At 39.2% G+C, this 14415-nt stretch overlaps 1 protein-coding gene across 3 annotated transcripts in view; it reads left to right on the top strand.

Moving 5' to 3' along the window:
* LOC115440968 overlaps positions 1-14415 on the top strand; it is a 36981-nt gene that overhangs the window by 3538 nt on the left and 19028 nt on the right. For 2 of the 3 annotated variants that reach the window (XM_037446701.1, XM_037446707.1), the window contains exons 2-10: positions 3885-4044; positions 4408-4548; positions 5711-5871; positions 6604-6715; positions 7116-7185; positions 7686-11437; positions 12366-12512; positions 13452-13605; positions 14118-14206. In XM_037446701.1, the coding sequence (XP_037302598.1) occupies positions 3885-4044; positions 4408-4548; positions 5711-5871; positions 6604-6715; positions 7116-7185; positions 7686-11437; positions 12366-12512; positions 13452-13605; positions 14118-14206 (4786 nt within the window). Of the gene's footprint in view, positions 1-3884; positions 4045-4407; positions 4549-5710; positions 5872-6603; positions 6716-7115; positions 7186-7685; positions 11438-11689; positions 11708-12365; positions 12513-13451; positions 13606-14117; positions 14207-14415 lie in introns of all 3 variants that reach the window. The other variant, XM_037446697.1, reaches the window with a different exon arrangement.

The raw sequence follows: 14415 nt of genomic DNA, 5'->3' as shown, positions 1-14415 counted from the left end.
CATTATGTCAAATCTATTTGAGGTATAACCACTTGTTTGTTTTTTTTTTCAAAGAAATTATTAACAAATTTCTGGGCAATTTGAGGGTTCACATATAAGACTGTCAGTATAATTTGACGCAAGGAAGAAAGTAACAAAACTTTTATTGGAATTTCTAAATAAATGGCAAAAGTTAATGTTTAACGAATTTGCGTTCGAGCGTAGTAGAATGCCATGCATTACCGATACGTACTGAGTAATCTCAAATCCTGGATAATGAGGCCAATGTTTAGGATCAGTTGTAGCTATTACCACTAAATACTATCATTCCTAGGCTCGCCTCCCATCTATATGAGACGGAAAACACTTCGAGAAAAGTGGGTGCCCTGGTTACTCCTCTGTCTACTCCTTCGGGCATAACGGCGTGATGTGTGTGAAGTTTTGTCATCCAGTTGTATACTAAGGCTAATTGGCTACAGAATAAAAATCATAGTTCTATTGATTTGTAAAATCATTTTAACAACAGGTTTGAAGTCGCCGGTCGTTTATATTTTTACATTATCGTCTGGCGTTAGTCTGCCATTTATTTGAATGCGAGAGTGTTTAGTGCGACGTGTGACGCTTTTCAAGGGAACACGCGGCACATTTGTTTCATAGTTAAATATAGTATTTTTGCTATAGTTTCCGTCTCGTACTACGCAGGTTTACGTCGTATGTCTAATGTCTTAGTTGGGGAGCGAACTACGTATCAAAGAGCGGAAACTAAGCCCCCCCCCCTGACCTCCTTCAGGCAGTCTACATGCGACAACAATTGTAACATTTGAAAAAAGGCTCAGTTTCACAAACACGATATTGTGACATTTATTTATAAATTCAATGAAAGTTTACAGCACTTGGCCAAAACACTTACATCTAACAATATAATATAACTGTAAATTTAACAATATTAAGACAGCAATAACAATAAAACAAAATTCAAACTAATAACAAAATAACTAAAATTATTTCCAATACTTAACTTACTAAGGAACATTTTAAAGCGTTTCTAAAAATAACTTAATACTATTGTAAATACATGTGGCAAAGTAGCACGAACATCCATGTTGTTTTTATTGTAATTAGTTAAGAGACCAAAAAGAGACACGTCGGTCTTTCAACCACTCAGGATCATCACGCTCAAATAAGAAGGCGATGAGCACCCTGTCATGGCGCTTGATCTATTTTCAAGGGGGTAGCCATTAATCACGTGAGGCTCGAAAGGGGGGAGGTGTTAGGAAATAAAATCACGAAATGTCACAAAAAATGGGGGGGGGGGGGGAGATAATGAGATATCACGTGCATTTGTTTTTCCTTGATCACACACACACAACATCACGCATTTATCCCCGAAAGGCTATGCTGAGGCGCAACCAGGGCACCCACTTTTCGCCAAGTGTGTTCCGTCCCATGATGTGATAGGGGGTGAGCCTAGTCTAAAACGTCACCACATATCACCAGGGAGTGGAGCGGGTTAAAAAGTGACTACAAACATTGCTTGATTAATGGACAATCCCAAGGGCGGATTGGTTGGTGTTGCTGTTTATAGGAAGTGAGGTGTATGATCAAATTGGCCTATCCCATCATTCACGTAAAAAATATCTTAATTTAAATTAAATACAATTCTGTATGTCTAGTACACACTTGAACACATGATTCAGCGTCGATTATGAATTGGTAGCTCGCCAGACGGCTTTTAACTGCTTTTAGCGTTACACTGAACGTTGTGCTTTCTCTGACAGTTTTAGGTTAATACTCCCTGTTTATAATGCGTATTATTATTTGGATACAGACCCCGTACTCAACACCTGTAGTAAACAGTGGCTGGGGAATTAGATTCCCCCAGCTTAGCGACTGCAGGGTCCTGGAGGGAAGTGGGATACCTTGGGAAGGATAAGGCACCATTTTAGGATGGACGGAGGGGAAAGGGAAGGGAAATGTTCGCGAGTCCCTCATAATCCTCAATGTATACTTACAACCACGAGGTGTACATACTTAACTGTGTGTCTAGGGCCGCGACAAATGTCCCCCCATGCATGGGCGTGCATACGGTGTTGAGACTGAGCGCACAAGAATTGCCTCTGGGGGATATAATGCGTATTGGAATATGATTTGCGAAGTTCACACTATTGGCTTTCTGTTTGAGATCAGGGTTGAGCCATTTTTACACGGGAAAGTGACCCAACTACACCTGATGGTACGTGGGGTGGGGTCAAATACAATATTCAGTGACGAGAGATTACCTCTCGATAGTCGACACAATAGGGGACCGGCCTATGCTTGATTTTGTACATTATTCTATATGTAATGGTTAATAAAACGAAAAAGAAGCACTCCTGCGAAAACTGTATAAATATTGGTTAAAAAATGAGCGAGTAATTCATATTTAAAATATTGTAATGTGCAGAAGTGGGCGCGATATCGCTTCATCTCTTTCTTTTGCACGCGTCGTAATTCCCGATGACGTCACATGTGGGTATTTCGTCTCTTTTCTGTTTCTTGTTAATTACCCCTTCTACCGAAATTCAAAGACTTATAACTTGTTGATTTTTTACCGGATTTCAATAATTCCTTCTGTGTTATAATTTATATTATGTAAATATTTGATAATAGTAAAGAACAAAAAAGAGTCCGGTACCCTATTATGGCGGTCAGTTCATCGCCGCCCTTCGTCTGACGTGTTCATTAATATCTCTTGTTGGGACGGCATCGAGCCAATTTACTGTTAACAAGACGGATTAATTTATTAATCAATTATCACTATCGATGATTTTAATAGACGTGTTGAGTGTCTTTATTATTAAAACTAGCTTTTGCCTGCGGTTTCGCCTTAGAAAAAGTTTTACGAGATAAATATTTTCCCAGGATGAAAAACCTTTACCTCTCAGAAGTAATGTAGCTTCCAGCTACGAAAGGTCCATATAACTTGATTCCTGCCAGATTCCCTGTCGTAACTTATGTAAAATCTAATTATCATTGGAATGTTTGGCAAACAGCAAATTTATGCATATTAGTAGTATCTTTAATATATTGTGTCGGGTTCCCTTCCGCAAAAATTCACCCTTTGCTACTGGTAGCTTCCTATTATTGAAAAAAAAATCAAAATCGATTAAGTAGTTCCTGAGATTAGCGCGTTCAAACAAACTCTTCAGCTTTATATATTAGTATAAGTCAAAATGAAATACAGAAATAATAAAGTAAACATCTGCAAAAATTATAGAGATGTAATAGCATAACGTATTGTAATGGGAGGGATTGTATGAATTGGCGAAATCACACATTAATGATACATAATATTAAATTCAATCTTAAACAAAGAAATCTCAGATATAATTATGATAATTTCTGACTGATTTGACGAACCCTTTCGAATAACAAACTCAATACCTATAAACACTGTAGTAATTAAAAAGTAATTAAAACAGCACTGCAGCAATTACTTATGGAATTGTTAAAAAACAAACTCTGTAAGGTGTATGTATGTTTTGTTGGCTGTTCAAATAAATAAACACTTGTTCAATTACATGTTACTTTTCAAATTGCTTTATTTAAAAGGTAATTTCAATAATATAATCTGAACGAAACTTTTTTTTAAGTCTAGTATTTTTAAAATGGTAAGTTGAGTGGGGTCCAATAGAATGTCGACTGACGCGAGATGATTACCCCTCGACAATCGACACAATTATGCCGGCCTGTTGGAACCGGATATACCCAGCCTGATCCCGGAACGCGACATTTACGTGTGCCACTATAACGGGTTTTAATTCCTTGTATGGCGGTCGCTATCCAGTCGGATATAAAATATATTCCACCACCAGCAAAACTATCGGCAAAAAATGTATGCGCTTAATTCTCTATCGTATATCCAGGTTGACGAGTCGGAGTTGCAAGATGAGCCCCTGCAGCTCCGGTTGATGGACCACGACACGTACTCCGCGAACGATGCTATCGGCAAGGTGGTTATTAGCCTGGCGCCGCTGTTGGCAAGGGAAGCTAACAATGTTAACAATACTACAGCACCACATGGAGGTAATTATCAGATAATTTTATGTATAGCCAGGAAAATAGCTGAACAAATTCCAAATTTAAAAACGTTTACATATTGACTGCAATCGAAATGTTTTTTTTTCTTCATCTGTAATAAATTAAACCCTTTGATGTTTATTTTAGTGAAGCAGAAACCATTGTTAATAGTGACACACAAGTTTGAAGGCGATTTGAAATTTCCAATTTGTTCAACTACTTTCGGGGTTGGAATGTACTTAATGATGATACATACAGATGTCTTGAGGCAACGCTTTCAATATTTTATGGTGATAAAGCTTCTGCTAAAATATTCTATTGCCATTCTCCACCCTAACTGCTGGATATGAAAGCGGTTCATCATTCCAGGAGCGGTTATGTCCGGCTGGATCCCGGTGTTTGACACGATGCATGGCATCCGCGGCGAGCTGAACGTCATAGTGAAAGTGGAGCTGTTCTCAGACTTCAACAAGTACAAGACGTCCAGTTGTGGAGTGCAGTTCTTTCACTGTAAGTAAGACTATAAACAGGGTCTGATGATGGAGCTCGAAAAAATCAAAAGAAAAAGAAAATTAAAAACAATCTTTTATTACTTGTTAATAAAAAAGAACCAAAAAGTTAAAAATAATTTAAACCCGATGTATTCAATATTTTCGTTTTTATATCAGACACATTTTTATACGTGATACGATACGACCGCCCATTAACAGTATAAACGCCATCCAACCTTGAATTACAAAGTATTGTTTGGTATTCCACTGCGCTCGCCATCCTGAGACTTGAGATGTTAAGTCTCATTATGTCCAGTAGTTTCACTGGCTACAATGTCCTTCAACCGGAACACAACAGTGAATTTAAACTGTTGCTTGGCGGCAGAAATAGACATTGCGGTGGACCGACCCAGACGACCCCTCGCATGCGAGAGTCCTATCACCACTTAAAGATTTGGACATCATTGTTTGAATAATTTTCTATGTTATTCAATGTATCTACCCGATGATTTCATTGTCCAAGAATTATTCACATATCCCTTTTATTTCTCAAACACGCTGCCAATTTCCCTCTAATTGACACGTTCGGCTTACGGACTTGGCCAGCCCGCTGAAGCTATTTCAGTGCCAAATCTGATAGCATTGTGTACGTGGATGTCTCGTTCCGTAGTGGTGGAGTATTTTATCAATGCGCCATATGTGGACCAACATTATTCTACCTACTTTTATCATTGCGCCATATTTGAACCAGTTATTCTAACTAGTTCTGGGTCTTTATGATTCCTTCCTGAACTAATTTCGGGCATGATAGCCAATCTGAACGGTGATCAGCCAAATACGCAGGAGATATTATAGTGCACAAGTGTATGCGCAATACACAGATGCACTCTTAGTTCCTTCACTCTCTTAGTCCAGTGAGACGGAAGTCCGACATGGCCGGAGAGTAGCACGGGTATCACACCGCCAACTTCCCGACGCTGAGGTGCAACTGATTTATTTTATAGGTCGAAAAACCCAGTCACAATTATTTTTGCTTGACCTGGGATTCGGTCCCAGGACTTCAGCGCGGTAATGGTACTCATTACTGTGTACAGTTATAACTGCGTCACTGATACAGTCAAGGGCCATTATAGGAAAGATGTTAAAAAAAATAGCTTGTTTATTCTAACCATATATTCCAGGTCCTATGATACCGCCAGGATATAGGGCGACGTCCATCCACGGCTTCGTCGAGGAGTTGGTGGTGAACGACGATCCTGAGTACCAGTGGATCGACAAGATCAGGACCCCCAGGGCGTCCAACGAAGCCCGGCAGGTGGCTTTCATTAAACTTAGCAACCAGGTATGATTCTTAAGCCTATAGATAATAAATTTATCAAAATCAAACACTATACCACACTAGCAGCAATAAGTCTATACAAAAGTAACTTCACGCAAATCTTGTAAGCTTCACATTATTTTGATATGCCTTCGACAAAGTGACCCCACTGCACCTGATAGTAAGTGGAGAGGGTCCAATAGAATGTCTACTTACGAGAAATGATTAGCCCTCGACAGTCAACACATGCCGGCCTGTTGCAACCGGACATACACAGTCCCGGACCGCCACACCCTTACGTGAGCCACTATGGCGAGTTTTAACACCTTGTGTACGGTGGTTGCTATTCAGGTGGATATAAAATACATCCTACCACCAGCAAATTTGCAGAACTCAGCCTTCTGTGATTGCGTAAATGGCGAAAAATGCTTGGGGAAGTAGACTTCTTCGAGTTTTCTTGCAAATGTAAACATAGGTTTAGAAAAATATATATAACTGATATAGGTGATACTACTAAAATACTCGCCTGTATAGAATAACTATGTTAAGTATTTTTATCATTAAGTGATTTATTTATAATCTTATGAGAAATAAATGATTCTTAAACCTTAAACCTTACTCATGGCTTCGCTCGCGTAACAAGGTGATATTGCTACAAACGACAGATGAAACAGAAAATGTAAAAACTACATATTTCGTTACGTACATTTATTTTGAGAAGTACTCAAATGTTTATTCACGTGTTTACACTGTCAGGTTCAGCGTCTGGTGGGGTTGAAAGCTGCCGAGTTAGGCGCAAACGCAGTGATCGGCTACCAGCAGGACTTCGACCTGGAGGGAGAGGCGGGCGTCGTCGCCAGAGCTATCGGTATCTATTAACCTAATAAAGAACTAATAATTTGTTTCCCAACAGTCTACTAACCCGCACTAGGCCAGCGTGGTGGACTAAGGCCTAATCCCTCTCAGTAGTAGAGGAGGCCGTGCCCAGCAGTGGGACAGTATATAATACAGGGCTGATATTATAATTTGCTTCCCCTATTTTCGTTTTAAGTCTGACATTGCATAATGCCATACAATTGTATCAAACTATAATAATAAATAATGCCCACCTATCGATTTATCGTATCTTATAATCGATTTATCGTGGTATCGATATTATTAAAATATCGTACTAGGGATATTCATCAACCAAATGGAAAAGTTATGTAATCATTTTAATTAATATATTTTGATTTTTATATGTTTAATAGCATTTTATTTTCTTCCAGGCACTGCAGTGAGCATCTCGCCTATACCAACTCCGAGCCAGCAAGTAAATATACCGCCGTGCACGCAACAGTGAGTGTAGCAATATATAACAATATAGAATATTCTAGTATAAATTTTAAATAAGCTATAACAGAACTTAGTATATAGGAAACTTACAGATAAACTGAATTTGGGTTTGAATTAAAAGTCCCATCAAAGTACAAAGAGTTCTAGGACGGCAAATGGATAGTAAAGCCTAATAATGTTAAGTACATTATAGTCCAAGAAATATTTCGAATACGATATGTTCCCTAAAACAGCATTTTATGTTTTCTAATATACTATGCCCCCAGGCTACCTCTTATTTTTATATAGGGCCCTGCAAGTCTATGTCCTTCATCAGGTCAAACTAGCTTAAGATATTTTAGGTACTAGTCAATGGCATATTTTGAATCACCCGCACACTTTTAAGGCTTTAAATGTGCGTTATCAATGTTGTCTAGAAATAAATAACATTAGTTATGTGATAAACAAAACAACTCATGGAAATTTTCTGTTTGCATGGTTTGTTGTGACGCTTGTACTCACAGACAGTTGAAAAAATATTTGGACATTTTGGCCTCTGACGGGGACAATATAACAGATCTGAAACTGTATTACCAAAATCATCAGGAAGAGTTGCAGAAATTGCTCACTATACTTAATCCGAATGCTTCCTCGTTACTCGATGAGCCTATGGACGATGATGATGATAGAAGTCTGGAGTTGGCCAGGCCGTCAAACGCCAGCAGCTATGCTGGCAGCGTCTCTCTCTACCAAGATGATTATATGTCCCACAAAAGCCTCAAGGACATCTCGGAAGACCAGACGGATTTGAACCGACTACTCAACAGAAGGGATGATTACGATTCGGACTCCTCGGGTCCTCTGCAAAAGATTAAGAAACTTAAAACCAATTTATTCTCTAAGAAATTTTCTTTGCGTTCTCGGAAATGGGACAAAGATAGCGATCAAGTATCCCTGAAATCAAATTCTTCTGATAGTTCTAGAATCACGCTTTTAGATTTGAAAAATGAGTTTAGGAAATTGAGGAGAATCAAAAAGCCCAAATTTCGTAAAGCTGTATCGTGCCAAGAGGACGAAGGTGAGGGCGAAGGCATGGTTTCCATTCTAGCTAGATCTGTCATCCATGCTCACACAAGTCTAGCATGCATTGCAGAGAAAGATTCCGATCATTCGCCAAGTTCTACACTGAGACGTACCAGTGAATCCGAGCCTACGATTAATGTTGTTGACGAGGAAAAACATAAAAAGATCGAAGGTGTAGAGGAAATACATGAAAATACAAAAGTAATCCCTGAAATACATTTTACCTCCTTAACTAACATAAGTTCAGACGGGCCTGTGCCGGAGCGTCAAAGAAAGATATCGGAATCCTGCCCGACAACTCCAGTAGTCGGTAGAAGCGAAAATCTTCTTAAACTACCCGGAGATCCAGAGTATTTCGGTTCAATTTCCTCTGCATTGTCCGGGGAAAGTTCGGAAATATACTCCAGTTCTGATGAAGACGACGAGAGTTCTGATGTGAAGACCTACACAGACGGATCTTTTGAGACTACAAGTTCCGTAGTACAGTCGGTATTAAATCATGAAGTAGATCCCGCTATAATCGACCAAATGGACAAGAAATTGAGTATCCTTGAAAGCGCTACTCCCGAACCGTCTGAACTTAAAAACGATGATTTATTCACAAACACTACATCTTTAGAATCAGTGACACACGACGCGGAAAATATTAAAACTGAAGAAATTGAAGTTACCGTACAAGAGGCTCCTTCTACTTCGAAGGAAGACACGTGCGTAAACAGAACCAGTAGTCAATACATCAAACTGCACAATCCTTTTGCACACAAAAAGGCATCGAAAAGCATTAGCGCACCCTCCTCTCCTACAGAAAAGACTGGCTTTGTCTATCGTTCCTCGAAGCGGATTAAAAATAAATTATCAAAAATATCTAAAAGCAGCATGATAAAGAGTCTTTCTCATTACTCATTGTTGCCAAAGAAGAAAGTGCATTCAACTTTGAGCAATCCCAGCTCTTCATCTGATGTACCATCTAAAGCCCCAAGCGAGACTGTATTAGGATCCCACTTTCTTTCATATTCAGACTTGCTAACTTTAGATAGAGAAGGATTCCAATCCCACAAACCTTTGCACAAGAGTGACGAATTTGGCCGCTCGAAATTCTCCATGTATATTGGCTCGGAACCTGTATCTAGGGCATCACTTAGTGGCACTTCATCCCCTCCTCATAAAGATGATCATGACCATCACGTGTATAAGAAAGAAAAATCTTTGAAGCCCGCAAGTCTTGTTCAGACAGCTATGGAGACCATGCTGATTGACAGAGTCCAATCATTACTAATACCCACATCGCCCGATCCCGCTTCTGTTAATACTCAGCAATTTTTCACTGACGTCAGTGAGAAGTTGGAAAAAGTTGAGGAATCTAGAAATAAGAAAGATTCGATCGGCATTGTCCGTCCAGATGTAAGCAAAGCTCAGTCTTTGCCACCTGAATCGCGGTCGCCGTCTTCAAAGTCTGTTCCATTTTTTGATGATTTCAGGAATAAAAAGTCGAATATGCGCGAAAGGAGTATTTCAGATCACAAGCCCCCTGGGCTTCTCCATACCGCTATGGAGACTATACTCATGGATAAAGTCCAAACTCTGGTAGGTCCTGCGACTCCAGAGCCCATAAATACAGTGCCACATTACGAAGAAAAGTATAAAAAGGATAAACCAAAAACTAAAGCCAAAGAGTCATCTGGTTTGGTTCACACAGCGATGGAGACTATGTTAATGGAGAAAGTACAGTCAGTATTACCTAAAAGTCCTGAAATAATAACAGTAACGGCAGATCCAGCATTGGATAAAGATAAACCCAAAAAGGTCGAGCCTAAAAAAGGTATTAAGCCAGCTGGGTTAGTACAAACCGCAATGACAACTATGCTTCTGGAAAAGGCACAAGCAGTACTGCCAGAAACTCCTGAACTTGTTGTAATACCAGAACCTTCTTTCGGCGAAGATAAATCTGTTTCAAAAGGTAAGGGAATGAAACCTAGTGGTTTGGTCCATACAGCCATGGAAACTATGCTACTTGAGAAAGTGCAATCTGTATTACCTGAGACTCCTGAAACTATTCCTATTCGAACAGAAGAGCCTTTAAAAGAAAAAACAGAAATTAGTGATGTTAAAACTGGAGATGTCAGACCAACTGGTATAGTCCATACAGCAATGGAAACTATTCTTATAGATAAAGTACAAAATCTTTTGGCATCTGATGTTAACGTAGGAACTTCTGCAAATGAACACACCAAAGAACTCGAGCTTCAAAAGTCACCGTCGACTCATTCGATGGATAAAATTAGTTTTACTTCAGAAAAGTCACCCTCTATTTTTATAGGCAAAGGAAAAAACAATGATTCGGTTAGTATAACAAGTGGTACGTCATCTGGATTAGTACGTACAGCAATGGAGACAATGCTTTTTGAAAAAGTCCAATCCGTACTAGGTCCTGAAACGCCCGAACCAAAATCTGTAAATATAGAAACTGAGAAAGCAGAGAAAGAACCTAAAGACTTGTTAGATATGAAGTCCCCTAGTTTAGTGAAGACAGCGATGGAAACCATTCTTATGGATAAGGCTCAATCGCTGATTCTAGAAAGAATAGATCCGGTAGGTACGAAAAATCAAGATGCTGATAAGACTACTGCAAAAGACACTGAGGAACCAGCCGCTTACGTTGACAAAGCTATCAAAAACATAGACAAACTCCAATCTCTAATAACTGAAAGCGAAACGAAGGCCAGCGAAGATCCTTGCTTAGTCGAAACCGAAACAAATCAAAAGAAAGAATTTAAAAAACCGAAACTAGTAAGACAAGACAGCGTAAGTTCAGCGCAGTCGCTCAAAATGTCCAATGACGTACAATTAACAAAGCCTATGTTGCAACACTTTCATCCGGTGCTAAGCGGCGCGCAGTTAGAGACGATACCGTCGCTGCCGGAAAGCTTTGAACATACAGAAAGCTCGGACGTGAGTGTGGAAGCTAACTATAGTGTCGATGTGTGTGGTAACTTGCATGCAGTGTGCGGTGTTGACAGGGATAAGTGCGAGCCAGGGAGGGGCTCCCCGAGGCACGCGCGCCACGAGTCCTATGGAGGGAAGGAGCCGGTACAAACGCATCAGCATGCCCAGAACTCCTCGCTGAACGCGTCCTCCACGCCCATGGGTATACACAGGAGGTCGTCAGATTCTGATCTCAGTGTTACGCCTAAAGGTAAGATGTTTTAAACAATACTATGTAATTTTTGTAGTGGCGATGGAGAAACTAGGAATAAGGTGTACCTGATATTCGGTTTCGATTATAGTCGAGATGGATTGTTATACATCAAGACCCATATGAAACTTGATAATAATTACTTCGTGTTTCTTAGTACTATGTGCTATAGGATGGCAATTATTTATTATAATATCGATTAGGTCTTTAAAGTATGTTTTTTAAATTATTTTAAAAATCAACATTTTACAGGTAATGGTTTTTTGAATGGTAAGAAGTTTTTTCTTCTATGAAAACAGAGTCCATATAGGCTATAATATAGCTATATTCATTACGGTCAGTCAACATTAAGCTATGCTGTTCTGTGTTGTGCTGCGCTTTCATTAATTTCCCTTTTCACACATAATGGAGGAAACAAACTTAACATTCTGCACCGTTTTGCGTAAATTTTCCATTAGTATTAACTACCGTGGAACCACTGCCTTGTACGCCAGCTTGCACATATGCAAAACCCCATCTGCCAGGTTGGTTAGTTGATATAGTTCGTACTTGCAGTTATCATTTCTCAGCTCAGCATGGAAATTATAGAATGAACTTAGCACAGCATATCTCAGCAAATCTTGATGTTGATAACCTTCAGATATTATAGGGCACTTATGTTCCCATTCAACTACGTTATTTGCACTGTTTTTGTTTAAAAATACGGGTATTCATATTTCACTGACATCCAATTATCTGAATTTTAAAGTGAAGAAATAGGAAAGCTTTTAGATGTAAAAAGGTATAGACTAAATAGTCCTCCCCATACATGATCATTCCAATAAAGCTAAATATCCCATCATTTATGGCTTGACGGGTAATTCATTTGTATCGATAATTGCAAGTGTGAAGCATTTCAGTCTTATTATACTTATATAACCGTTTACAGGAGGTTCTCTGAACACGTCGGCGGGTAACGTAGGTAGCGGCGGCGGCGCCATCTTGCGTCCGTCGATGAACAGCAATAATCTGGACATGCTCGAGTACCCGTTCCTCACAATGACGGAGTTTCCACCAGGGTTCATTGTGCATATAGGTGAGATAACTGTCCAGATATATGAAGTAGGATTTATATATTCAAATATTGGTAATATATTCGTTCGATTAAATATATAATATCGATATGTGAAATTAGCATGTCGGTTAATTTATTTATTTACATTTTGTACACATAGTATACAGGCGGACTTAATGTCGTGGGCATCAAATTTAATCACAAGCATCTAAATTAAACGATATCGACTAACGAGCTGTGGTTTTTGGCACATTCTAAGGGGGTTAACCGGTATGCTAGTTTGCTTTCGGTAAATTGTTCCTACATGTTCGATAGCGTTCGTGTGACAGAGTTGTATTCGCCCTTTAGAAAATCATAGCGAATATTTATTTATTTATTTAGTACTTGGGAAACAAACAGAACACTTACAACTGAATATACACAATAAAAATTAACAAAATCCAGCATAGTTTCCACTAAAATTTTATCACGATAAGGTACAGAAGAAGGTATATGTATACAGGACTACAGTAATTAATATATGACTGCCTTGATAGTTGTATCGCGTGTGCGGTACGACACCGCTCTGAACTTTCTGGGTCGGGCATAATGAGGTTAGGCTTTTTTGCTCTGTATTAGCCTAATGATTTCTTATGTTTACGCGAATGTTAGACATTGAAATTAAACTAATTTTCGGATTGTATCGCGGTTTTAGTATTTTATTTTCTCCCGACGTTTCGAAGACTTTGCAGCCTTCATGGTCATGGGGGGGACTAAGGTGTTGTTCATCCGTAAACTCAATTCGAAACGTCCGGAGAAAATAAAATACTAAAACCGCGATAGAATCCGAAACTATTAGCCTAGTCCGGATTGTCCGATATGATGATAGATGATGAGCTAGTTAGTTTTTAAGGAGCTGCAGTTTTCGCTGGTACATACGCTATGATGGCGTAATGTGTGTGTGTGTGTGTGTGCGTGCAGGCGGCACGGTGTGCGCGCGCTCGGTGAAGCTGGCGGAGACGGAGGGCGGCGCGCGCGGCGCGTGGTGGGCCGAGCTGCGCACCGAACTGCGAGCGCACGCCCGCGCGCTGCGCTGCAACGCCGTCGTCGCCTACGCAGACTCCGCCGCCATCTGGTCAGCTCTCGCACTGCGTCTTACACTATACGATAATGGCTCGACAATTGGTACAAGTTAATGCAACAACCACTAAATAAATTTCCATGAAATTTGGTACACGAATAGACTGTGTCCCGGATTAACATATAAACCGGTAATTTGTTCCTATAAGAAAAATATACTTTTTAATCCGATTATTTCAATAGATGGCGCTATAGGTTGCTACAATGATTTAGTAGCTTTTGTAACGGGCAAGGCTTTTTGAGCGACACCTAATTATTTATATATCCATTCATATATCACATAAACTAAAAGTAGACTTAAATTAGTTACTATAAAAAATAAAAAAATAATAGTTGATTGTAAAGATATATTAAATACATTAATAACCACACGACTAAATTTCTGACTTACATACTAAATACTATTACTAAAAATAATGCTAATTACCACTTAAATTTAACTTCATACCGTAACATTAGATTTTAAACTTTATAATGAGTAATAATTAAATAACTATTTGCTTACAGTGAGGACGTGTGTGTACTATCAGCTTCTGGAACCGCTGTAGTGATCAACCTGGATTGTGACTTCAATGCTGAGGTCGATGGAAACAATGGTACGATATTTTACCTTCGCTCATTGCTGACGAAACCCAATTTTTTCTACTTATTATCGAAATCAATAAGCTATCACAACTGCTATCTTCAGATCGATCGAAAATGGATCAGTCAAAAATTTTATCGTTAAAGATGATATTTTGATTTATTTACAAGATGAATTTGGGTCCTTATTTACTGTGTAACACATTATTTTGACAGTGCGTAA

The sequence above is a fragment of the Manduca sexta genome, chromosome 6 (genome assembly GCF_014839805.1).
Source record: "Manduca sexta isolate Smith_Timp_Sample1 chromosome 6, JHU_Msex_v1.0, whole genome shotgun sequence".
Taxonomy (NCBI): domain Eukaryota; kingdom Metazoa; phylum Arthropoda; class Insecta; order Lepidoptera; family Sphingidae; genus Manduca; species Manduca sexta.
The sequence above is the reverse complement of the archived record's forward strand: the minus strand, read 5'-3'. Positions and strand labels throughout refer to the sequence as shown.